Raw genomic sequence first — 26,332 nt, forward strand, 5'->3', positions numbered from 1 at the left:
AAAGTGCATGGAGCCAGCACAGCCAATTTAGGATCTCAGCTGCTGATTTCTTGGCTGCCTTGGATGCTCTAAGCAAGTTACTGCAGCAAAATAAACTTTAATATAACAATTTTTGAATTAGAGTAAGATGAGAACTCCTGGGTCATCTGTTACTGTCCTCTGCTATTTCATTGCTTCTCCATATGGTGGGCTACACACAAAAATTAACACAAATTATTTTTAAAATGGATTAGCTGAACTGCATTCAAACCTTGGATAGGTACTTAATTCCGAATTAAAACACTAATTCCATTTAGTTTAATTCACTTTGGAGGAGAATTAGCTCTGGAGCTGCCTTTCCCCTCTGACGGCAGTCACCACGTGCTGCAGCCCCTGCCCAAACCCCACAGCCTTCACCTTCCTCTGCCAGCCCCGACCTGGGCTGAGCCTGGAGCAGGGGCCCTGTTGGGCTGCTGCTGCCCGCTGGTCCTTCCTAAAGCAAAAATCACCACAAGCTACAGACATCTGGTCCCCAGAACTTGAAAAAGTACTGAATTTGTATCTGCATCTCTCATTCATGACACTTTCCTACAAATCTGCTGTTGCGGTTTGCAGCAGTGTTCAAGTAACAAATCCCATGGTCTCCTGGAATACACTTAGAAAGTGCTGGTCAGTCCCAGAGCCATAGCCATACCTGCCCTATGAAGCACCCCCAGTGTGCTCCTTCCACCTGCTCCTTTCAGAGCTCCAAGACATTAACGTTCAAGATTTAAACACTTTGGGAAGGTTTTAGGTTCTGCAGTCCTACAATACAACAGTTGGGAAGTTTCCCAAAATTTAAATTCATTTGGAACAAATTAAGTATAAAGGGATGATGTAACGAGCAGAGCAATCCTCACTTTTTTAATTATCAGTGCGATACGACTAATTCCATTAGCATGTTTTCAGACGGGCAGCAGCATTTGGTACCAGCATCACAGGAGATGCTGGTGTTCAAACAACTGCTCATGGACGGGAGCACAAAGTGTAGCCTGGTTTTCCTGTTTGCAAACTAGAGACAGCTGAAAGATGCCGGAAGGAACAACCCAGCTATGCATGTCTGCTGCAATCATCTGCCGTCAATTAGTTTAGAACAGTAACGAACATCTCAGAAATAGCATTAAAACCTCTCAGAGATGAAGGGGCATTCTGAACCCGCTGTTTCAGTGTTGGCACCTTCAGAGAAACACCGTTTTATGGCTTCCCACACTGTTCTTCTCCATAGCTTTATCTCTATGAGCCATGAGGACTACAAACTTTTTTATTTTTTATTTTTTTTAATTAAAACTTTGATTCCAAAACAAGCTCTTTAATAATGAAAAGTAACAGGGTGGATTCAGCATGGAAGCCTGGCTACATACACATTTAGGAACCATTTCACCAGTTAAAACCACCACTGAAGCAGTACATCAAGCACTACAGTCTAATACTGCTCCAATCTAAAAATGCAGAGTGCTGTGCTCACCTGAAATTTAGAAGAAATGTGAAAACAACAAAATGCATCTGTCTCAATAGGAAAACAGCATAAATATGACACTCAGTTTGCATTTAGCATCATCTTAGCACTCTTTTTCTTATACATCCTTTAACAGTCACAGGCTTAAAGCTCAAGCTTAAAGAAACCACCTGCAAAGAAAACCAGCAGCAGTTACAATCACACTCCTCATCCCTGTATGAATTTTCCTTATCCTTTTTAAGGGGAACCATGCAATGCCACTGGATTCACTACGTACTTGGTGCTGTCTGCTGATTCACTGACCTCCATTAGCATCACGGGATGTCCTGTGGAGGCTCCCTTCCAAGCAGGACTCCAGCATGACCCCACTAATCTTGGGAGATGCACAAGGAGGGGCAGAGGGAGGGAGTCAAAGCTAAATCCTTCCCAGGCCACAGCTGATACTAAAGTTAGGAGGCATAGTAAACAAAGAGCAAAAATTCCCGCTAAGGTGAGGTTTGTTAAGCATTGCAGATAAGGATGAACTGATCACAGGAACGGCTGGAAGTAAAGAACTCCAGCTACTAAAACAAGAAGCCTAAAAGGAACAGCAGACATTCCTTGAAAGCTTTATGCCACACACTTAACAGTCCCAACAGTAAGCAGACCGAAGTTAAAGATGCTGCTAAAGAGCCAAAACGCTCTGGCATCAAGATTCACGTGCTCAGCTGAAGGCCTGTTTGGGTTTTGAACACATGAAGCCACCTCTCACCAAGATTCAACCACAGAAACATCCAGCTTCAAGGAAAAAATGAGCAGCAGAACAGGACACCAAGCTTCCATCCTTCCCACTGTCACCAGAACAAGGGTTAACCTGTACTTTACTTTGCTGCAAGATTCATGTTCATTTGCCTTGGTCTGAAAAAAGAGAAAAAGCATCAATCCGGTAAATTTACCACGAGCCCCGTATGTCTCAGACTATGATTTAGGTACTGAGAGAATTGGGACCCAGCTGGAGGTTTAAATGAACCCAATACAGCGTTCGCTCAGAAGGCAAATTGGCGTAAAAAGTACATTTAGTTATAGCTTTAAAAATTTTAGCCTATTCAGTACTAGCCTGGCAGTTCGGAAATTTATTTACCCAGATGGAGAAAATGCTCTGAGCAGGCACCGGACAAGCATGAGTCACCCCACCATCACCACCCAGCCCACGAAGGCAGCGTGGCCACGCCATCTGTGGGCTGCTCCCCGCTGCTTTGCCACCCCTTCCTTCACTACCTCCAAGCCTTAAAGGCTCTCCAGTTCCCCGTAACTCTGACCCTTCAGAGCCATCTGCAAGCAAGCAGAACCGAAGTACCCAACCTGCTACCGAGGAACTTACTTGCAGCCGGTGAATCCCATCTGAACTATCTGAGCCCAAGTTTTACTTGAGGCACAAACAAAGCGGAGCCAAATTTTCAGAAACTCTTCCCAGAGTTTTGTGTTAAAGACTTGTTTTCTAAAGAAATGATATGGGCATCCAAATGCCTACACTTCAGTCTTTGAAAAATGAAATCGTCATTTCTCAGTTTATCAGAGGACTTCCAAAAAGTGCACATTCCCCAAGACCCTAGGTAATTCAAGAAAAAAATGGATTTATATATTTATTAAGGACACTGTTGGTCTAAATCATAATCAGAAGCTATGTGGACAGCTCTATTTGCAAAAATCTTGAATATTCCTCCATTAACGGGGCAACTGTTACTGTGAAGTCAAATTACAGATGGGAAAATGGAGACATGAAGCAGTTTCACTTGTGTACTGTGACAACACATCCACAGAGCAACAGTCAGGAAACGTTCAGGTTGAGCAAAAGCAATGGGCAAAGATGGACAGGAACCAGTTTTTAATTGTATTATCTAAATATGTATGCATAATTCCACAAACAACCCTCTAAAGAATGAGATATTTGTGCTTGAGAAAGAGGAGGGTATTTATTATGAAGGAAAACAGTACCATTTACTTGGGGTTGTTTCTCTCTGTATTTAAACGCTTCTAATTTCTTAAAATAAGCAGTGTTCTTCTAGGCATAATTGTTTCTTTTCAATCAGGCACTTAGTGTTTGCAGCTATCAAATTTGTTGCAGCTGTAATCAAACACGATGTCTTGGGAAGGAAAATTTTCACCTACTGTTCAATCTCAGTGCATTGCACTGCGCAGTTTTGTAGCCAAGGAGTCTGGAGATCTTAATGAACATTAGTTCATTCTAACTGGACCTCAATTTCTAACTGAACTTTGCTTTTGGGAAAAAAAAATAAAGGTCTTAAAACAACATCCATCTTTTCTTTTCTCCTTGTCTGCTTGGTTTTTGCTCACATCCCCCAGGACACCACATTTGGATGCTTTGCTCGGAGGTCGCTGCACTCTTCTCCTGCATCCGACCCAGGACATCCAGCACTCACCCCACTGAGACCTGTGCTCCTGCCACGTCTAACGCCTCCAACCTCTGCAGGAGCTGTAACGCAGAGCATCGGTCAAAACAGAAAAGCTTACTGCAAGATATCCAGGCACTGAGTGCTTGCTTCATGTTCAATAAACACCTAAAGAAGGACCTGTAGAGCCTCAAAGAGTACAAAGGTTCATTAAGCTCATCTCAGTGTTTTACAGCATCGCTCCTGCAACATGTACGTTCAAGACAAGTCTGGGTCTCTCTACTTAAATCCCTTGCTATTTTTCAAACCCTCAGTACTAAAATGAGGCAGCCAAGCGGTAATGGCTTACAAATAATAATACGATTTTATTTTATACCTATATTAATAAGCTAAAAAAAACCACCCTTTATTCATCATGAACTGTTATTAGTATTATCGAGGAAGCGATGCAGAATTTACATCAATTTCCTCATATTGTAAAAGACTTGCCCAATTTATTTTAAATGTCAACTCACTGTGTATTCATCAGGTGTGTGGCAGCAGTGATTGTAATTAATTTCACACTGTAATCTAGACATGTGCCTCCATATTAGCTTTGCACATCTTTCAGGGGTAGCAATAAAGGGAAGCATTGGTCATTTTCGGTCACCAAGCCTCCAGAAATATTTTTCACAAGACAAGACAGTCAAGATTCACGTCCTAGTAAAATTCATACTCAGATTATTTATAGCTGCCTACTTCGAAACTCTCCTGCAGTCGAAATGAAATGCAAGACGCTCCACAACAGCTGGTTGGGAATTCTGAGAATAATTTAGTCACAAAAGGAAAAGAATCCCATAGACTGAGGGTGAACAAGGCTAATTGTGAAATCGTGGTGAATTCAAGGGACAGTTTAGCAGGAAAAAAAATACAAATTTGGGACTGCTATAGGCATGAAAGCATAATTTAAATATTTTCTAAAACATATGTTCTGAAGTAGAGGTTCATAAGAACTGCTTATGTTTAGTAAAAGAATCTCTGAAAATATTCTTCCAACCCAAGTGTTTTCTTTAAATTTAAAAAATCTCTGCTTTCACTTCAGGGAGAAAAACCTGACAATTTCTCACTCCCAGTCATCCTACAGTAGTTGCCCCCGCTCCTTTCCAGATGATCCACTGAACTACAGCTATTTCTGGCAACCTAGTCATGTCTCCTCTCCTTAAACGTGCGACTGCCGTAGCTTTTCCCACATTCACCACGCCACACAGAAGCTCCTGAATGCTGTCTGTGCATTCATGAATGCAAAGTCATAGCGGCGCGTATGACAAGGAGCCATTCTGGCCTTATTTTGCATGAGAACTGGGAACCCAGACCTCACAACTAACACGAGATCATGCAGAACATCTGTGTCAGAGCTGGGATGAGAAGTTAGGTCTCCAAAGCTGTGACCAAGTACCTTTAACTCAGGGATTCTGCACACACACCCCAGAATTACATCTTCTGAAGCAGTTGTTTCCATTCATCATGAGATGGCTGTGCTGGGGAAAGATCCCATCAGCCTTTCTGTTCACTGTCAGTACTGCCTTGCACAGCAGAATAAATGTATACGGATACAAGCCTCCTAATATTTACTGAGCTTTGAAACAATACTTGGCATCTACAGAAAAAAATCACACAAAAAAAGCAAGAGACTGGAGAACGTGAAGAAACAGACAATGAAAATGGACTGAAACAAGCTGGCAACACATACCAAGCTAAATAAAGAAAGATGAGGAAGTCAGAGGACAAGAGCATTAAGGAAGATCTAGGAGCAACACACCTATAAAAAACGTATAAAAAAAAAAAGTCAGAAAACTGCACGCTCAAGAAGGAAGCATCCCAGCACGGCAGCCCCAGAGCTGGCTTTTTCTCAAATTCTAGTGCTCCTTTAGCATCAAACCTATGTGGGGCTTACAAAAAGCTCTGCAGACTTCCAGAAACTCAATTTGCCTGTGCTCTTATAGCATCCCTAAATGTTCTCACTGCGGAAATGTTTGTAAAAGAATCTGCCACAAATGCATGAAAGTGATCCCTTTTTAGTGAGTGAAATGTATACCTTAAGTGCATCCAGAAACAACCATAAATGAATAAACATACATAAATACGAGTAGATATCTGTGTTGTTTTCAAGAAATTGCTTGTAAGCGGATTTATTGTGCACACCTTTCAGTAACCAGGTAAGTTAGGAAGATCTTAGTTTAGAAAAAGCCAACCTCAATTTCTGTGCTGCCCAGAGGACCATGGTGGAGCAGATGTCAGTTTAAGTGCAATGGTTTCATATCACTTTGATGTCCCCATGTACATATTTCATTCCTGACTTCCTTTTAAAAAGTTTCGGAGATCTTTTGTTCCAATTTTAAAATTCTGCTTCTTTTTGGTGCATTTCCCAGTGATTGCTTAAAGGGAGGAGAATAATGAACCTGCTTTGATAGCAGATCATAAAGGAGCCATTTACCACAAGGACTCTGATGCATTGTTCTGTCTTTAAACATGAATTATCGAATCACAAGCTATTCACTGAGTTGTAGATTACCAATGAACAGAAACAGCATTGCAGCAGCAGTATGTGCCTCTCTGATCAAAACCACACTTATCTCCTCCTTTACTCCGAGTTAACAAAATTCACATAGCAAGTACCTTGTTCGGAGGAAAGTGCAGAGCCGCACTTTCAGCAAGCCTCCATCTCTGAAAGTAAAGCTTTAATTTACAACAGTGCTCTGTGTCACTCAGTGGTTCAATATTTATTTTTTTATTTGTTTGTTTTTCTGCCAGAAACGCACTTGGTTATCTGCCTTAGAGCCTCCTTACCATCAAACTTTAGATAATTTAAAACACATGACTGAAGCACTGGAGCAAGCCTGTGTACAAGATTACCTGCTGAATCAAGGTGCTGCAGAAAAGCCAGGGACTCGGCACGAGGGTACCAAAAGAAGAAAGGAGAACACAGCTCTACGAAAATTCAAGTCATACACATTTATGCCTCTTATGTGGCCAGCTAAATCTTAGAACAATCTTATCGGTTCTCAACCACCAGTAACATTAAAGCATTAAGGGGAACGGGGATGTGACCCTCATTCTTCTGATGCTCCCAGCACATTTATTTTCACCAAATGCCTCTACCACAATCTCTAGAGTGACAGTGGAGCAAAAATACTTGTTACCGACTCCATAGTGAAGTGACCCATCCAACACTTTTTTTTTTTTCCTAAAACTACACTTAGCCAATAAACATCATGAGACACGCAGAAGGGCCAGTATGTTGGGGAGGTAAGGAATTTATATTCGGCAAAAACAGAGTTTTCCATAGAAAAGTTTTGCACAGTTCTGACTTTATGTAAAAACTTTGGCACAGAAGTATGGCTGGAAATGCCTGGGCAATGAGGGATTGATCTGAGAAACCAGGCTAGTACAGCAGGGAGTCATACAAAGAACTGTGCAAAAAAACTGTGTGCAACTAAATGCCAAAAAAATCACTTCTCAAAGTCAAGGAAGTACAAAAACAGCTCTGTGTCCTCTATCACACAGTTTGGGATCCATGTACTGTCATGTTTATCAGGCATAATGATTGACATTTCTAGCAGAGGTTCTGCAAATGGGATGGGATCCATTTGTCCTCGCTGTGCTCTCCTAAGCTGACAGCTGCCACACACCACCAGCCAAGAGCATCCCCAGCAGACATTTGCCCTGTGAACAAACAGAGCTCGCTCTCCAACTGAGATGAACAACTTCAGCACCATTGCCTAGCCATAGTGAACACCTGCTAAAAACACTGATCACTTAAATAGAACATCCTGGTGCCACTGCTGCCTCAAGGCAGAGCAGAGCTTTTAAATGCCCTCTAATTTCTGATTAAACAGAATTCTCCTGAACCTGAACCATTGTCAAGTGCAGAAAACTGAGCGACTACATCATCATCTAAATGAAGGCATCTACTTGGTTTAATGCATTGGGTAATTGGCCAGTAGGACTCATTACCAAAAGCTATCATTAAGGCTAAGAACTTCTTAGGACTCCAAAGAAAAACATTTACAGGGATAGAGACAACATTCAAGGCTCAATAATTAATGGAAGCGTAACTCAAATTTAAACATGGTTAATCTGTCATTTGCCCAGCAGTACCAGCTCATATCACAATCGCGTTCTCTCTTCCAGTACAAACAGTTCTTTTGTGTATTTGAAAACTTCCAGTAGTAGAGGTCCAAGATTTTTTGAAGCTACCAAGCCTTCACCTCCACAAGCACCAAACACTGCATGTTATTTATGACAAGAGACACAGGCAGGGAATTTAAATACTTTGAGAGGAAGGTGCAGGGAAAAAATGACAAGGAAAGAGAATGTAAAGAAAAATGCAGCAATCTCTGAGCTCCCTGGGCACCGCTCTGTACTCCCCATTAGCTCAGCTGTAAATTCCAGTGGCTGCGCAGGGTGCAGTGTTTGCTGTAACCTCATGGATTCCATTGTCAAATTCCACGCTACCCTCCTGTCTCAGTCACTCTAGCTGTTGGAGTAAGCTTTTACAGACATTTTGAGCACAGATGCTAAGGTGAAAAATACATTCACACCCTTGTAAGGGATCAGCGATTTGAATTCTGAAAAAAGAGGATCAAACTGCATTTGAACCAGACACTTCTGTCCTGGATTAACATCTGCGTATCTCCATATATCACATCCTACCATAAGAGAGTGCAAACACAATTCAAGACAGTTACTGAACTGGGCAGACTTACCTTCATAGTTTGCCTGGAAGCCTTGAGCACTGACCGCATAATCACTCACAAGCCATAAGGACAGCACAACCCCTGTACTCACAATAGGAGCAGGCAGCTGGAAACCCGTTAACCTGAAAGAAATCAAGAGGAAGGTTACACTCACCATTGCTGCCTTTGATCTGCCAGCAAAACGACGAGTGGGGGGCAGCTGCCACTTTGGACAATGCACCACAGCCTGAAAGAGTTAGGGGGATCTTCAGAGCTCGAGAAACCAGACTGAGAATAGAATATCGAACAGTTCACTTGGAAGGAACCTGCAAAGATTGAGTCCAACTATTAAAGAGCTGTTCTTCAAATGCTGGGCAAACCCATCCTGGGCTTGTAATGCCTTCTGGCTTATCAGAGTATCTACTACATGCATTTCTTCATCGACCATATTTTTAGCCATTTTATCTGCTTCACATCTTATTTGCTGAATGTCTGCTTGGCGGTACCCAGCTGCAAACCCCTGCTCTGGTCTCAGAGGTGTCACTGAGCCCTTTGGAATAACAGGCCTTATCCATGAAGTGGGAGCAATGTTTAAGGCTGCCGAGTGAGCCCAAGACATCATTCAATAATGTTTATAACACACTTTGAGAACCTAGGAGTAAAGAGCATTGCACAAACTACATTAAAGCAAACAATCCAAAATAGCAGAAGAGAGCAGACAATAAAACTGACATTACCAATTAATTAAATCCCATCAGGGTGGCTGCTTTCATTGAGTATATATTCTGTAGTTTTGCGATGTTCTGAATCATGTATCTGGAAATCCTCCCCTCCCTGCCTGACACTACAAGAACAATCCCAGAGATGGCACTTTTTCATCCAGTGACCTGATATCTAACAGGTACCACAGTAAAGATCATAATCCTCAACTCTAATCACTGAGGAAATCAAAGCCTACAGAGATTAATTTATTTGCACAAGACGACCAAACAAAAAGAACTGTAGAAAAAAGGTGACAAGTCTATTTAATAGAGCACAGACAGCACTGCACAAACACAGGCCACTTTTTTTGGCCTCTCCCCAAACTCCTTGTAGACTCACAGCTAAATGGCAACTGTTATTTTTATTAAAAACATTACAAAACTTTTTTTTTTTTTTGTAAACTACCTTTATTAGATCCCAAATCCCTGTTACTATATTGACACAGCCGATGTACATTTCTCACAAACAATTACAGTTTTATAACTTATAATCCATCTCCTTATGCTTGGCTAAGGTGATTTACATAATAGGTTTGCATAAGAAGCTTTTTTTTTTTTTTTTTTTTTTTTAAAGCAGTCTCATTAAATTCTTGCCTGCTGTTACCAAGGTCATATTCACACCCAATCCCCAATGCCTGATAACCATACTGAAACCAGGACTTTTACAAAAATGTAGAAGGAGCAGTGACTGATGGAACTCACTGCCACATGATAGCTGGATCACGACCAACACAAGCAGTATAGTAAAAATGGTTACTATAAGAGAGAAAGCTTAATGATTCTTACACACATGCAGTTACTCATCCCACTCTTCTTAGACACCAGTTAGTCCTTCTTAAAGAAAAGCAAGAGATCCTTAGTGATGGACTACTCCTTAGGAAATGCCTACAAATACGTATTTGATTTGAAGTTATCTCCTTACCTGCTGTATTATATGGAATGAAAAGAAAAAAAAAAAAAGCACTCAGACAACAAAACCAACTCCTTATTTTCTGAGGCCACCATCCTCTCTGCCCACAGGCCCAGGGACCAGCACACTGCAAGCTCCAGCCCAAGCACTTTCTCCTTAAGTTTGCCACCAGCCCCCTGCAACTTCCAGACACAGTAAGTGAACTTCCCTTCCCTCCCTGTTCCTACTCTATTCCTAATTTCATAAACTTAAATATTATGTCAAATAGATTGAACTACCCGACTCATGAAAGCTGACATGCTCTGCCTGAGAACCTTATTAAAGCAAAATTTTCAGTTATCAGCAAAATTCATGTAGTTGCCAATGATGGCAGTCACGACTTAAATGTCAAAGAAGTACTTACCAGCTCTCAGCATAAAAGCCATTGTCTATACAAGTTGAAAGAACAATTGCTCCTGTTCATTCAAAATAAAAGATTCCAAGATTCTTTTTTGCTAGGATTCACACAGTTTTACTGTGCACAGAACCGAGAGAGTGCCATAGTTTGCAATTTATTTTGCAATTTAATTAAAATGGCTTATTGAGACCCTCACATGCTAAAAAAAAATAAAAATGAAAAAAATCCAGGAAACACATGGACCAATTTTAATAAAAACATACAGGGACAACAGAATGTCTTTACTCCTTTATCATTACCCAAGAATTAGTTACCAGAAGTCTGTGCTTTTTATTTCCAAAGGAGATCTCTGTGAACTAAGTTTTTGCATCAGGGATTCTGTTCACAATATGCACTAGTAGGACCCCACTTCACAGATGTTGATTTTAATTCAGGGCAACATTTACACGTCTGCTTACCTGCAAGCAAGTGCACATGTCCCATAGGAGTCAATGGGAATTATGTGCTACCTGAAACAAAATTGCCCTTAAGCATATATTCGTACTTTCTAGTTACAGGGCCTTGAAAGGGAAGCATGGCCTGTGTACAAGGCCATGAAATGATAGCAGAAGTTTGATCTCAGTCTTTCTACAGATCCTACACTGACTGAACAATTTTTATAGGAACCTCTGGGCTTCCAGAAACTCTAAAAATTAACAAGCAAACCCAACAATCTCTCCAAGGACTTAAATTTGCATGTTTGTTTGCATCCATCTACTATCCCTGGTATGGCCAGCAGGAGATGGGCTGCCTGTTGGCACAGAAGGCGACCAAACACCATGTCTTGCCCTTCAGATCTAACAGCCTACCTGCCCACAAAGTAAATGAAAATGCCCCCATTAATGCATGAAAATGCTAAAACTAAACTTATTCATAAAGAAGCAGGGAATACTCAGCAATTAAGATATCTATATGGCAACGCCTATCTTCTCTGCTATGGATTTCCATCTTCTGGACTGAAGACCTGCACTAGGCATGCCACGGAATTAATTCCACCTGTTCTCCACTAGAGCAGAGGTTTGGTCTCAGTCTTTCTACAGACTGCAGCAGCTGCAGTCCAAATACAAGTTAGGACTTGTCTCTTCTTAAACCTTCAACCAACACACACACAACTGCAGTTTCTCCTTTCTGATGTCCTCATCTTCTCCAAGCAAGAGAGCAGACAATATTCTCTTGAGGAAACTGTAATTTAATTTAACACGGCCAGTGCCTGTAAAATCTCAGCATGCCTGTTCCAAAGAGCCAGGAACAGCCAAGCGTGGCAGGACACCCTGCCTCATTTTGACCTGGCGGCTAAACTGTCCTCAACGCCTTCCTCCCTAAATCTGCAGCCCAGGCAAATTTAAAGCATGGGCATCAACATGATTGCTGAGAGAATACGAAATCATTCCCAAACAGCCTCATATATGAAACAGTAATTCTGATATCACTGTTATTTAGTGTAGCAATAAAAAAAAAAGATGTATACACTAATGAGAAAGAAAAGCAGCAAACTCCATTCCTTGTTTTTATTAAGGGCCATAACAAGAAGGTGAGGGCAGTAATAACAGCACGAATAATCATCTTCCATTTCTTCTGTACCTCTGGCCAAATGGATTATTGAGTGATTATCCCCTTAAGTTGCTTGGGGCCAACACTGATTGTGTGAGATTTTCAATGTGTTTTTCATTGGCTTAATTCTGTTCCTACTGTGAGGAACCAAACTAACCCAGTGCCAGAAATACCACTTCATAAGCTTGCCCTTGCATCACAGCACAGCAAAATCAATAAACCAAAACAAATCAAAACAGAAATCCCCCATTTCCAAGCGCATCCTTCCTCACACTTTGCCCCAGGTTTACCCCAGATGCTGTGGTTGTACCGCTCGTACCGCTGCCTCACACAGCAGCTGGGCTAGCAGTGGTCAGGCCCAAGGCCTCGCAGTGCCACTCGCCAGGAGCCCAGTGGCTTCCCTCATGGCACAATACCATTGTGCCCCATGTCACCAGAGCCTTCCTGATGAAAACTTGTCCCGTCTGCCCACCCAAGGAGGTGAACACCACACACAGGCCCCCTGACTGCTCATCTCAGCAGGTTCGGCCTGTGGCCGAGTGCTCTTTCTGCCCCAAAGTCTCGGCCTCAGCCCCTTTCCAGCCATTCTCCTCCACCCGCTGCACGTTGCTGTCCCACTCCGTCAGGTACAGAGCTATCATACACTGCGACACAGGCTCCCATTTCGGAGTGCAGGTGCCGTAATTAAAACCAAGCACATTATTTTTCTGGTAGGATGCCCACCATCAGCTCAGACAGCAATCAAAATAGTTATTGCAGCTGGCAATCCAACAGCCTTTAAAGCATAAATGCTGGAGAAGTGTCTCAGAACATCTAATGAAAACGCATTGGATTGCATCGTTTAACCCAGCATTAAATTACACTACACTATACTTCAGTGACTTTTTCCTGCATGTAATTTAAAGGCACCTATCAGCGAAAATTTCCCAAACAAACCACTCTTTTCACCACATGCAGTCAAAAATACCTGGTTCCGTAAGGGCTGCTCTGACAGCCCTTACTATCCCAGGACAATTTGCAAGCAAAGTCAGGTGTAAGAGTGTTAAGGAAATACCAAACCTAAGAGCGTGAGCTGCTCTTTGGGAAACAAAGCCTGGAATCACCAGCCAAGTCCTTTCACACTATAATCCCTGCTAGCAAGGCAGCAAAGCAGAGCAGTCATTTGAAAGGTGCATTCACGAAGTGTTAGACCAATCCATTACCAGCTGGAGCCAACAGAAAGAGCCCAAGAGCTTACAATCAACTTTGAATCAAATTTTATGTCTTACTCAGCTAGACAGTTGGCTGACATGCACATAGGAATAGGAGAGAGACTATCCATATGTTCAATCTCTCCTCAGAAAAAAAAGGGTATAAGATGAGCAGTATTTAATTAATATTTGCAATTTTCTCGATCTTGATGAAAAGAATGTGCCAGCACTGTACTCCAGTTGCTCCGAGAACACCTTCGGAATTGTATGCTTAAAAATTAAAATCTTAAAGGAACTGGAAACATAGCCCCACGTACAGTCAGTGGTCATTAACAGATGCCCTCCCCAAGGCTGCTTCATGGGCTATATGTCAAGAAGACAGAAGAACAGATGCAAGAGATCAGGGAATTTATCCGCTACAACCCTTCCCATCTCAGACCTCATTGTAAGTAGTTTTTTTTTTCTTTAGAAACAGTTGTGGTGGCTGTGGGGATGAAGTAGTTGGGGTGGAGTGGGGGAATAAACAGCATCTTGTCATTTCTACTAATACCTGATTTTTACAAACCACCTTTCATCCCTTAATTAATTTCCTCAGTATTTGTCGTCAATTTTTCTCCCTTCCTCTTCGTATTTCTTTATTAAATAAAGCAGCGATTACATTAAGATGTTTTTGTTTTAAATAACGTATGGACAGAATAACCTGTACCATGAATGTCTTAATCACCAAGAAAACAAGCAGAGCATAATCCAAGCATACTTTCAGCTCTTGCATACTGCAGACACACAGAAGTCCCTTCTCCGAGGCAGAATTCACTGGCATTACTTGAACAGTTCTCAGCTCTGAAGTGATGCAGCAAACCACAAAGATCTCAGCTTAAAGTGATACTGTAGTGACATACAACCAGTTTCAGTTCACATTTGCACTTATTCAAACTGTAGGAATGATTTATGCATAAAACCAACCTGCTCTTCTTTTGGAGTCAAGCTCCAAAGAGGTCCTGAGCAAGTATCTCCAGAGGCATGCTGCAACCAGCAGTACCAGGAACTCTGCGTAAATTCTCTGTTCACATTTCACAAAGCAACTCCAAGGTACTTCGCTGCCAACCGACACATGTCCCATTTTATTCTATGCTATTTTCCAAACATCCTCTCTGCCCAGCTGGTTGATAATTGAGTTGCTTTTAAAATACTATCATCAGCTCACTCCGTCTGATACATTACTGTGTTTTTTCTTACCAAGCCAGTAACAAGCACATCCCCTGAACTCATCCAGCAACACATGTTGCGCCTAGACTTCTTCAGAAAGTTTATTTACCTTTTGCTAACAGTACTCAATCTAACATCATCCGACCAAGCCCACGTGCCAGTGGGACTTAAGAATGAACTGCATTTTCTTCCCTTCTCCAAGCCAAGTATAATTCATCAAGCCACAAGAGTCCTTTGCTTACCTCTCTGACACTGACAAAGGCTTCATTAACTAACACAGTCTCTAGGGACAGTCACAGGGCTCATAAATTCCAGCCTAGATGGATTTCTTTGCTCATTTAAAATGGGTTTTGGGTCAATTCCCACTAGAAAAGTGTTATTTATAGGGCCTAAAACCTCCACAGCCATCTCAAATATATGAGGCCTTCATGGCTCTCAAGCTGTGAACAGAAACTAAGCATCACATTTCAATAAATTTCATTTTTTCCATACAATGGGACAAGAGGAGGAAAAGCACAGACTTGGAATTTTCATCACATCCCTTCTGTGCTTATTTTGCCTGTACTTTCTCAGATAATAGTGAAATCCAAGCAGATCTCTGACAAACCTTGGCAGCTGTATTTCTGGTCTTGTTATTACAAACCCAGAAGAAAAATTCTCAGAGTGGTTCACCAAATTTCAGCAACCTCTTGGCAAATCCGAGCTGATACTCTGAGTAAACAAAGACAAGACTGGATATAAACCAAGTAAGGCTCAGCAGTATCAATTCAAAACTTGGCAGTTTTAGATTATTTCTGACTTTCTTCAAAAAAAAAAAAAAAAAAGTCATTGGGGGTGTGAAATCCAGTAAATGGGGAAAAAAAAGCCTTGTACAGAGGGTACAGATGCTCTCGGAGCTTTCGCGAGCTCCAGGAAGCAATTTGGGGACCTATTGTCTGCCCGACCGGACATTCACAAAGTGATCCAGCAAAGGAAGAAAAGCGCCAAAATTTCACTGAAGTCTCGATAATTGCAGCCACGAAATGACAGTTCGATGGGACAGGATTTATGTTTCAGAAAAAAATAACACATTCCTCCTCCTCCAGACATGGTAAATCCGACAGACATTCCGCTGATAAGCAGCGAAATGGAGAGGTGGATGCTTATTGCGTACCTGAGATCAGCGGAGAGCACGCACACAGGCCATTAACCGCAGAGGCACAATTGCGACCCCAGCTATATAACAGCGATAAACAGAAGCCAGTAACAAATACTTAGAGGCAGCGCAAATCTGCACAACAAACAAGGATTTCACCTGCTATTACAGGCTCTCTCCACAAATATTTGACTCGCGTGGGAGTAGCTCCATTTTCAAAGGATTCCCTTCTACCAGCAAACGTGTTTGCGTACAAGAAAGAGGAACACGATGAGGACACTGCAAATATCAACCTGATAATGAAGCAGCACACTGTTGCCCGATGCCCAAGGAATATATACACCTTCTCGAGGAGCTTTACATTCCCCCTCCCCCAGTAAATGCAGGATTTCTCCCCAAGCAATCCTCAATTACCATTTCTAACCTCACAGTTTAATGGAGCCTGTGGGCTTTTTATCACAAATCCTCAATAGGCAGAGGCAGTTTTTTCCTGCTCAGTACCAACAGCTAACAAGGCTAACAAATTCTGAAAGAACTTGAAGTTTCCTATAAGCAGTAGTTGAACATACCTTAAGGCTAATCATTGTTCAGCCACGTGAGTAAGCCCAGAATATGGTGGGCATCCTAGATGGTGAAGGTATGGACACATAATCAAGCAAAAACTTAAATCATGGCTCTGTTAATATAGGTACTTACTCCACATGCATCCCTGTTCCTCCTGCTTTCTCCATTTGAATCTCAAGAAGCTGAAGCTACACGACTGTAAAGAGCCAAAGCTGACATGCAGAGTGACTCCAGGTCTCATCTGCCAAGGCTGCACATCCCTCTGACTCTTTATGCATACAAAATCAGGATTTGAACTAGACTTCAGACATCGGTCTCGAGGGACAATCTTTACTTCCCCCAAGTGAATATTAAGTGGCAGCATAAGGCAAGCACTGTTCTGCCTAGGTGGTCCTGGGACAGGCAGCTCAGCTAGCTGGCTGTGATCTGTCAGTTGATTTCTACATCAGCTGCACTCTCACTGCTGACCAGAGCACAGCTATGCCTATACTAATTCCTTAAATTTTTAGTTGTACATAATAACATAAAATTTAATAGCAATATACAGGAAGGAAATGGAAATTCATTTTCTATAAACCTAGAAGTTAAAAAGAAGCATCCAAATGGCACAAATAAACACAAGTTGTTCTTCATAACCAATACAGTCAAAAAACAGGTTAATAAAAAATTTGATTTTTAGATGTGTTATAAGATAAAAATAGCCTGAAACAAAAAACATTGCTCCTGCAGATGAAGATTTATCCAAAGACTGTAATATTGATTCACGTCATACCTACTGCTCTGTTCCCTTGCACCTTGTGCAAGTGGTATCGAGCAGAGCTGGGATGAGAAACGCAGGTAACCACGGATGTTTAGCAGGAGATCCCAGCAATGCACACTGTGATAGAGGTAAAAAAACTCGAGTACAAATCCAGCAGCACCAGAGCTACTCCTTGACCTTGCATTAGTCCCTTTTTTCTGCTTCCATATTCCCCTCTGCCTCAAATACAGGAGCTGTGAATAAATTCAGGGAGAGGCTATCTTGCCGTGCACCTAGTTAGCTAAAGGTCCTGATTTCAATAGTAAAACTTCTACGTAAATTCTTGAACAACAGCATTTCACACGTCAATTTACACATGGATCAGTGACAACATAAGCTACCAAACAATTCAAATGAAAATATTTGTCTCCTTCCTAAACCTTTTATTCCACTACAGCAGCACTAATCAGCTGTAGCCCTAAGTATTACAAAAAAACAATTATATTATTTAAGAAAAAGGACCAGATGTCAGCAGCTGCTCTTGCACCACACCAAAATCCAATTCTGAGTAGTCTAAAAGGAACCAGGCCACCCTCTGCCGCCCAACAGGAGCATAATGAATTAGAGTCAATGGGCACTGAAGATTTGTCAATTTTCTATTTCAGACTGCAAGTAATAACACTCCACAATTTCATTGTATCTTCAATGATCTAGTAAGATTGTATCATCTCCTGTAGTCTTTCATTAATTTTGATAAAAGGGAAATACACACTGTCTAAAGAGGTGCTTTGCTTGAGAAACTCTCAAGGTCAGACGTTACAGTGAGATGAAAGAATTCCATGACCTTGAGATTCACTGCATTCAAAAGATAATACGGAAACCTGTGGTTTTCCTCCCTTCAGGAAGAATGCATTAGAAGGAATGGCTGTAAATTTTACATTTCATACCTTGATTCTTTCCTTATCCTAGCAAACAGGCCCTCCAAGCGGGGGCTTTTAAGCATTCTACAAATTTAACTTACAAAAATAAAAAAAAATTATATCATTTTACAGGTGGGAAAGGGGAGATTAGTAATTTGCCTAATGTCACAGAGCAGAGCAGCTGCTGGGCTCAGAACAGGACTAAGACATACGTCTGACTTCCCTGCTACGCATACAAAGATGATAAACTTTCTCTGTATAGGACATTTAGTAGTATAACAGCAGCAGCTATTGTCTTTATCGCTAGCCGTCTTCGATAAGGAAGAGGAGCAATCCCATGAAAGCTATTAGAGCTCTCACCTTGCAGATGTATTTTACGTGGAACACTAGATTTGGGCACTGCAGGGTCTACAGCGATCATAAATCAGATCACATTCAGACTTCACGATGCTCTACTTCTGTTGTCTAAAAAGCTTGTAATCATTGGACTAAAATGCAGCCTGAAGTAAAACCAAACATCAGCTAGAGGGATCTAGAGAATACTACCTGGTCCTGGCCTTCAGCAATTACTTCGCACCATCAACAAAGCCCTGTTTCATCAGACTACAGGGATAAACTGCAGAAGGAAAGCTTGAAGAGGGAAGAGTAATGCATTATGCAACACAAGGTTAACAGCAGGCCAGAAAAAGAAACCCCTCCTGACCTGCCCTCTTCATGCACTGCACGTTGGACTTCACTGGCGAAACACGTCAGTCAGCAGGGCACTTTGTGGGCATCCTCCTTTCTTCCCTCCCATCACTCAGCATCTAAGGGATAGGAGGCTTTCATAACTTGTCCCAGCTTGGGCACGGAGAGCTATCAGGACACCACGATCCTCCCTGGCATTTTGGCATGCCTTAAAACCCACCTCAATTACTAATGGCATTCAGTAATCCCAGATCTATCAGGAACAGAATCCTCCAGCGCAGTCTTAATTACATCTATTAGATGTTGCCTAATTATAGAAAATCTTTCTACACTCAGCATACCTTAATATGAAGCAAGATGCATTGTCAACGTTTTCTAGTAAATTTTACCCATTAACATGGTTAATCAACAGTTTAGGGGGAAAGCAGAAGACAGAAAACAAAAACCAATCCTGAAAACAAAATATTGTTCGAGTAACAATGATGCCTCATGTCCCAGTGACAGACAGCCCCTGTACTAAACACACAGCAGGGAATAGCTGGTGCCACAGACAAAATGCAGAACAGCCACCAGCTAGGAAACTACCTCCCCAGTCAGTATTTTATTCAGTGGCTGTGAAAAAAAGGCTCAAATTTTCATCAAGGTCCTATTTTTACCAGACATGGTACAGGCCATAACCCAACAGGAAGATTTGAGAGGGCAGATCCTTTAACCCTTAAAACAGGACCAAGGATCCAGTATCATGGAAGGAGAAAAAAAACACACAACATCCCACACTGATAACAGCAGCAGCTTTTATCACTCATCACAACACTGTCCTCGCAAAACCAGAAAATTTGAATGCAGCCTCGGAATTGAACAGCCCTAAACACAGTTGCATTCACTCCATTAGCTTTCCAGGACTTTGTTCCATCAAATATCTCAAAATCTGGAAGTTCAAATATTCAGCACTTCTTCGGAACAATACAATGGGGCTGCCAGCGAAAGGCCCTCGTGCTGCTGGAGCAGTTCAAACAAGCTTCGGGAAAAAACTGTGTGCATGTTATTCTGCAGAGAACTTCAAGTGTCTGGGTTGGTTTTTTTTTCTCCCCAGGGACTCAATATGAAGTGACAAAAAGACTCTGCTAAAGGGAGAATGGAGATAGTATTCTGAAGTTGAGTAAGGATGACAGAAGGATTTATCTGGCCCTCTTTATTCTCGTTATCTTTACCCTTCGTGAAAAGAACTATGATCCCCTCGGAGACATGAGCTAACTACAAAGGACTATGTCACAGGACCAACGGTGACTCAACAAAATCCTAACACAAGTTTGTGTACTGCCAGACAGCAAATGCTATTTTCCAGAAAATTCTTTAACAGTCCTGAACTCAGCAAGTCCAACACCTGCAGGCAGAACCCCAGAACCCTGCTGCAAGCAGGAGCACGCAGCACGTGGGGGGGAATTCTCTCCTGCGCTGCTCCCTTTATCTCTTCTCCTCCTCTCTTTTCATCGTTTTTAAGATCAAAAGCTTTGTTCTCCTGATTTGTAATTAAGTACAAGACACCCAGTTCAATTTTTCAAAGAGTATTTAAAAGGTTATCAATGAGAAACAGGCAAGATACAGGTATTCCTGTTGTATCTGTAAAATAGGTCACACCGGTGGATAATTCACCTCTTATCACTAGCATCAAGTAATTTTAAGATCAAACAAAATACTTCATCTTTCAATCAATTAAATATGGCCAAAGAGATGGTTTCGAACTGCATACACAGCAGCCTGATAGCAATCCTCCTCTCAACTCTTCAGTTATCTGCCAGGGAAGAAGAACGAGCATCTCCCTGGAATAAGCAACACTAACAGAAGACGCTGACCAACACCAAAGCGTGAGCTAGAACACAAGTTACAGCTCCGCTTTGCTGAAGGCAGTAAAGATCAATTTGGTTTATGTAGGAAGCTATTGTTTGGAAATTCCTACCTCATTTTCCCTAACACTACACGCTATGGAGGTGTCAGGATGGGACAGCTCCTCCTGCTGTGTTAACTCGTACCTCGTACCTCCTGGTAACGTCTGCAGACAAACACCCCCTGCACCACCACGATTCTGGCTGGAGCAAAGACTCGTTTTTTTTTTTTTTTTTTTTTTTTGATGCATTGGCTCAAGCACTTCCCTAGCCAAATTCAGTGTCATTTAAACTTTCCGTGTTAGACCAGAAGACAATACAGTCACCCTACCCATGTCAGATGGGAAGCAAAGCCCTCAGGTTGTTAGGTCGTAAAAGCCTCCATTCGGTGCTACCCCAGCATGGTTCAGTACGTGTGCAACTGAACAGTCTATCCTGGTACAAAAAGATTGCACCTTCTATCCTTTTGCCTTTCCAGAGCAATTTTTAAAAGTTTTTAGGAAAAATGTCGGATTTCCTAAATTGACCAGTCCTATTTTGTGTGTAAATTCAGTAGATTCCTTCAGGAGAACAGGGTTATGCATGCAAAATGACTTCTTTCCAAATACATTGTAAATATACTTTCTTTGGATCTTAATGCAGGCCTGAAACTTCAAAAAAGTAAATTAGCAACTAATTTAAGATTCCTACATTAAAAGCATCCTGCAAATTATCAGTATCAGATGAAGCTACTTGATGTCATGTGGCTTTCCTTAGCTACGTTTTTCTTCTTGTCAGCTGCTGTCTGGTTATGTCATGTAACAACACTCAGATATGAAAAGGTGCAAAGCATCTCCCAAATCCCACAGCAATCTTGGATCCATAAATAACTCCAAATATTCAAATTTCAGTCAGGTCTCTGCTGAGCTGCTAAGCCCAGCACGGTGGGAAACCAATCAGGAAACCAACCTGATTGGAGCATCCTCTTAACAATGACACAATCAGCAAAGCACAATGGGAATTTGCAAAAAGTATTCTTGAGGAACTGCAGTTCTCAGATCAGATCTCCACACGCGCCCCTCTGATCCCACTGGCAGCTCAGAATATTCAGGGACTTGAAGGATGGGCATTTAGGATAGCTTGGGCTGCTTTAATGAGCACAAACACTGCTCAGAAGGAAAGCCACATGCAGACACCAAGGTTACAAGTCTCTGAACTGTTGAATACACACAGCTCTCCGACTCAGGTCAAGGAGAAAAAAAATCTGCAGCCATCATTGTTCTCAGGATCCAAAGAAGATTCTGTTACAACGGTCCTTTCTCGTGGTGGTTTCACTGGCTGAAAGCCAGCGTACAGCGCTGCGAAAGAGCAGAACTATCTGAGAGAAGCTGAAGAAGCAAGGACTCTGATTTTTATCATGAGAAACAAGCTTCGATTTTTATCAAAACAAGGCAAAGTCACAGTGAAAGATTGCAACATCGCTGAATATCTAAATTAAGACACTGAGATGCATTTAATATTCACACACTCATCACAAACACAAGGCAAATTCCCTAATATACAGTAAAGCAGTTTATTAGCAAATGTCTCATTGGATTAAGTCTGCTCTTATTCTATTAGGGAACTTTCACACCACATTAAATTGCAAGACAACGGGGTGTTTGCCAGCACAGGATGAACATAATTAGTAACCCTTTCCCAGAAAGGAACACAGACATGATACTGAGACAACAGATTGGGGGGCACTCTCAGCAATATATGGCTTACATGGAGTACCAGGGTTTTGAGAAAACTAACCAGTCTCCATCCCTCTGCAAGAAAATATTAACAGGTAAGCCCATCATTTGTACTGAGATCATTCTGTTCTTCCAGACAAGCAGGCAAGACCTGCTGAAATAAGTCCCTGATGTCCAACAACATAAACTTGTCTGGGAGAAGCAGAGAGGTACGGTTCCTGTCTTCGTTAACTGTTTTGCTGGTAGGCCTTGAACAGCAGTTAAGAAAACAGTTACCTTCTCTACACAAACAGGTTTTCTTTCCTTCTTTTACGCTTGCTTACAGCTTATTTTGGCCCGCCTCCTGGTAGTATGATGAATGACGCGTGGTCATCCATCTTCAAGTGCTGCACTTCGATGATGAATGGAGTACATTTGGAAAGCAGTCAGAAAAAACAAAATTGATAGCCAAAGGAAAAGAAATGGAGAAAGAAGAAAAAGGCCAATGTTGGGCAACAGCTACAGAGTTTAATGAGGTAAGATTGATGTACAAAAAAAATATTAGCCGAACAAAGCGGTTAGACAGCAAATAGCACAGAGGAGCAAGCTTCAGGTTTTTAAATCACTAACCTAGAAACGTCCAGGGGAAGAACGCTAGTGCCCATCATGCACAAGTCCATGTCTCATCTACTTCTGGAAGTCCTCTCAGACCTCCAGAAAGCTTCCCCAATACCTTTTTCTTTCCATTTCTTTTACTTTTCCCCCACTGCACTAAATACAAACCCCTACCCAAGCACTTTATCTACAACTCACATACACTTAGACACCCAAGTCATACAACGCATTCACCAGTGATGCCGGGGGAGGACAATATTTGCCTCCCTGACCTTCCCCCAAACTCCAACACTGCAAGATACAAGGACAGTAGCCAAACTGCATCTCAGAAGTTTGTTGTACTGATGGACTGCATTAAGATGCCCTTGCTGGTACTTCTATCTGTAATCATATCATGATTATGAGTAGCTCAGAGCAATACCTGGATGCAATTCATCCACAGTGTCTTACCGATTTACTCCACCATGACCCTACTTCTGAACTAATCTCATTCATGGATTTTGCTTCTTCAGCAGAACCTTCCACTGACATCTAGAGGGCAAAAGGAAACGTCTGGCACTGCTGATGAGCAGAGCAATTTGCTGGGGGCTTCTCAGGGCAAAAGCTGCATCGACTGCTCACCATACAAAATCTCCTGAGCAGAATTTTGTATAAGACATAGGCATCCTTTACATAACACCCAAAGCAAAGCACTACACTACCTTCTGATTAAATGATGAGATCCCGTAATTAGGATGATTCTCAAGCACAGTTGCAAGATGAAGATATGATTTATTTACATAACTGAAATCATCTACATAAAGAGCTGATTTTCACCAGTGTTTTTAACTCGGATTTTACAGTTGTGTTCGACAAGACGCTGAGGTCAAATGACCAATTCGAAAATAGTTTGAAGTAAAATTACTTTCCAGAACTGTCCATGATTACAGCATCCCAACCGGAGATTTTAACACTGGATGCTGCCATTGCTTCTTACTTTTTGCCTTTATCACTTTCAGACATCAGCTGCAGTTAGACACCACATCAGAAAACAGCAGTCACATCACACATCGCCAAGCAGATTTCATCTATGCTTCAGATCTAGGGGCCATTATTCCTTCAAATGCAGAAATCTGGCATGTCGCATAACAGTTGCTATCACAGCAATAAAATATTTTTCATAATCAGCCTCTCATTTAACTTTATATTAATACCAAGATTGTACCTGAAAGATCAGACTCTGTGTAGAGTCTTCATACTAAACTATCATACTTGATAGCTCCTTACCCCTGAAGGTCCAATAGTTTAGCCAGAGGTGAAGAGAAAATACCATCCCAGCCCAACTAGTGAGAAAACTACAAGTTAGGGAATTACCCAAGTTGACCCACAAAGCATTTGGCAGAAATATAACCTGAAATCCATTATCCATCCTCCCACTCAGAGAATCTCTTTTGGATTGAAGGAAGCTCCTCTGCACATTGGCTTTGCTTTCCATTTACTCCATTTCCTAATTAACTTCCCTGGATGTCTAGAATGACTTTTGATAAATCATTACTGTCAGGTATTCAGAGAAACATTTCAAACCTTATCAGAGATAAGAAAGCAAAACAGCTATAGGAACTGCTCATGAAGAACTCCCAGTTTATCGCAGCATCAACCTGCAACCTAGATGCCTTATTCTGAGTGGAAGAAATGGGAGTGTGTTTATAAACATCACTGGTTGTTACAGACAATATACCTTGTTCTCAGGTTCCCCTGCTGAGGCAGTCCGTCGTAGATAGATAATACATCAAAATCTTCCTCTAATGCAAAAGACTGGAAAACAAGCTGTATCCGGTTCTGCTCCTCGGCAGTGATTGTCCACGTGCAGTTTGCATAATTTGGATATCCATACGGAAAGCCTGGACTCTGTATTGTCCCATTTGGGCCATGCAAAATGTGACTGCAGTTCTGGGCTGGCAAAAGAGAAGACAAAAGTACAAGTCAAACAGTGCAGAATACAAATTTAACAATCATCTCCATCAGAACAGATTACACAGGATTCTTTTCAATGAATTTGTTCTTCCCCAGGAATTCCTGGTCCTGGGGAACAGATAAAGGTAGTCTCTACAGATGCATTTTTGTTCTCCCTGCAGGAAGTCAGACCCCAGATACCCATCTCCTGTGCAATGCTCCCTCTAGCTTTAAATATAACAGGCTAATAACAGCTGGATTACAGCAGCTGCCAACTATAACTGGAAAACAGATGCTTTCCCAAAGGTCCTTTCACAGCCCATGACCAAATCCAATACCCTCTTCATTGTACACTATGTGTTTTTGGATTTGCCCCATTTTAGGAGAATCTAGCCAAGCTTGGTGCCTCAAGCATGAAGGGTACAGAGGCCACAAAGCAGCAGAATGACAGTGACAAAGCTGACCATTTCTTTTACTCTTAATTGCACTGGAATAAAAGAAGATTGAGCTAAGATCAGGGCTCAGCGGTGCGTACAGAGACTTGCACCACTTCCACCTTGGAAGGCCAAGAACTGAAATGGAAGTAATAAATAGGTATAGAGAGGAACTGAGTCACCAAAGGAACAGTCTGCACAAGATTGCATGACCAAAATCAGAAATCAAAGGTGTCCTGCATCCAGAAAGAGCAGGACTCAGTTCAAAGGCTAAACAAATCATCTCAAACAGCTACTTGGAACTATTAACTGCCATCACCAGTCACATCACATACCTGATAGACCTTATGAGGCCACAAAGGAAAGAAAACGGTGGCTCGAGGCAGCCTTCCCAGCCTGCTCTGTTTTTACTCACCAGGTTCTGAACCATTTCAGCTCCTCACAAAGGCTAAACACAAGGCAAACGTCTGCCCATCGGTATTCCTAGGGAGCTGCCCCGACTCCGTAGCTACATCTTCTGAGACAGAAGCCGAGTCCTGCACCCACCAGCTAAATATCTAACACCTCCCTCAAATCAATTTTTCCTTCCCCAAAGCACTACCTGTGAACACTCCATCCCAAAGATAAAGATCAACTGCCATGATGTACAATTTCTGGATATATGAGGGTTTTCTTCTCTCTGGGGAAGCCAGTATATAAGTATGTGTTGGGAACAGCCTAAATGACAAATCCTCCTTAGTGCTTTCCCCTCTTCACTGCTACTTTACTGGAATGTCTTTTGAGGCACGAAGACAAATTCACCCAAACAAACTTGTGTAGCTCTTTGCTGCTTTAATGGAATAACTCCCACACGCACCAAAATGAAATTCCAGTTTGCAAGGCAACTGCTGCAAAACCCATAGCAGAATTTCACCTTTACCCTACAGCCAGCAGACTTCTGATCACTACTGCTTGCGTTTGGTCGGGCTCTTCTTATTGATGCTGGATTGTTTACTCCTGCTTATGCAGATAACCGAGTCTTTCAAGTTGAAATGAATCCGACTAGAAATTACTTCTTTGATTTCTCAATGCTTTTTTCAAAGGCAGCACTGGTATT

General features: G+C 41.8%; 1 protein-coding gene across 6 annotated transcripts in view; it reads right to left on the reverse strand.

The window, feature by feature from the left end:
* CSMD2 (CUB and Sushi multiple domains 2) overlaps window positions 1–26,332 on the reverse strand; it is a 323,412-nt gene that overhangs the window by 236,266 nt on the left and 60,814 nt on the right. For all 6 annotated transcript variants that reach the window (XM_072027339.1, XM_072027338.1, XM_072027341.1 and 3 more), the window contains 2 exons: window positions 24,588–24,804; window positions 8,610–8,722 (listed from right to left, as the gene is read on the reverse strand). In XM_072027339.1, coding sequence (XP_071883440.1) covers window positions 8,610–8,722; window positions 24,588–24,804 — 330 coding nt within the window. The remainder of the gene's footprint in view (window positions 1–8,609; window positions 8,723–24,587; window positions 24,805–26,332) is intronic.

This window comes from Anas platyrhynchos, chromosome 24 (assembly GCF_047663525.1).
Source record: "Anas platyrhynchos isolate ZD024472 breed Pekin duck chromosome 24, IASCAAS_PekinDuck_T2T, whole genome shotgun sequence".
NCBI lineage: Eukaryota > Metazoa > Chordata > Aves > Anseriformes > Anatidae > Anas > Anas platyrhynchos.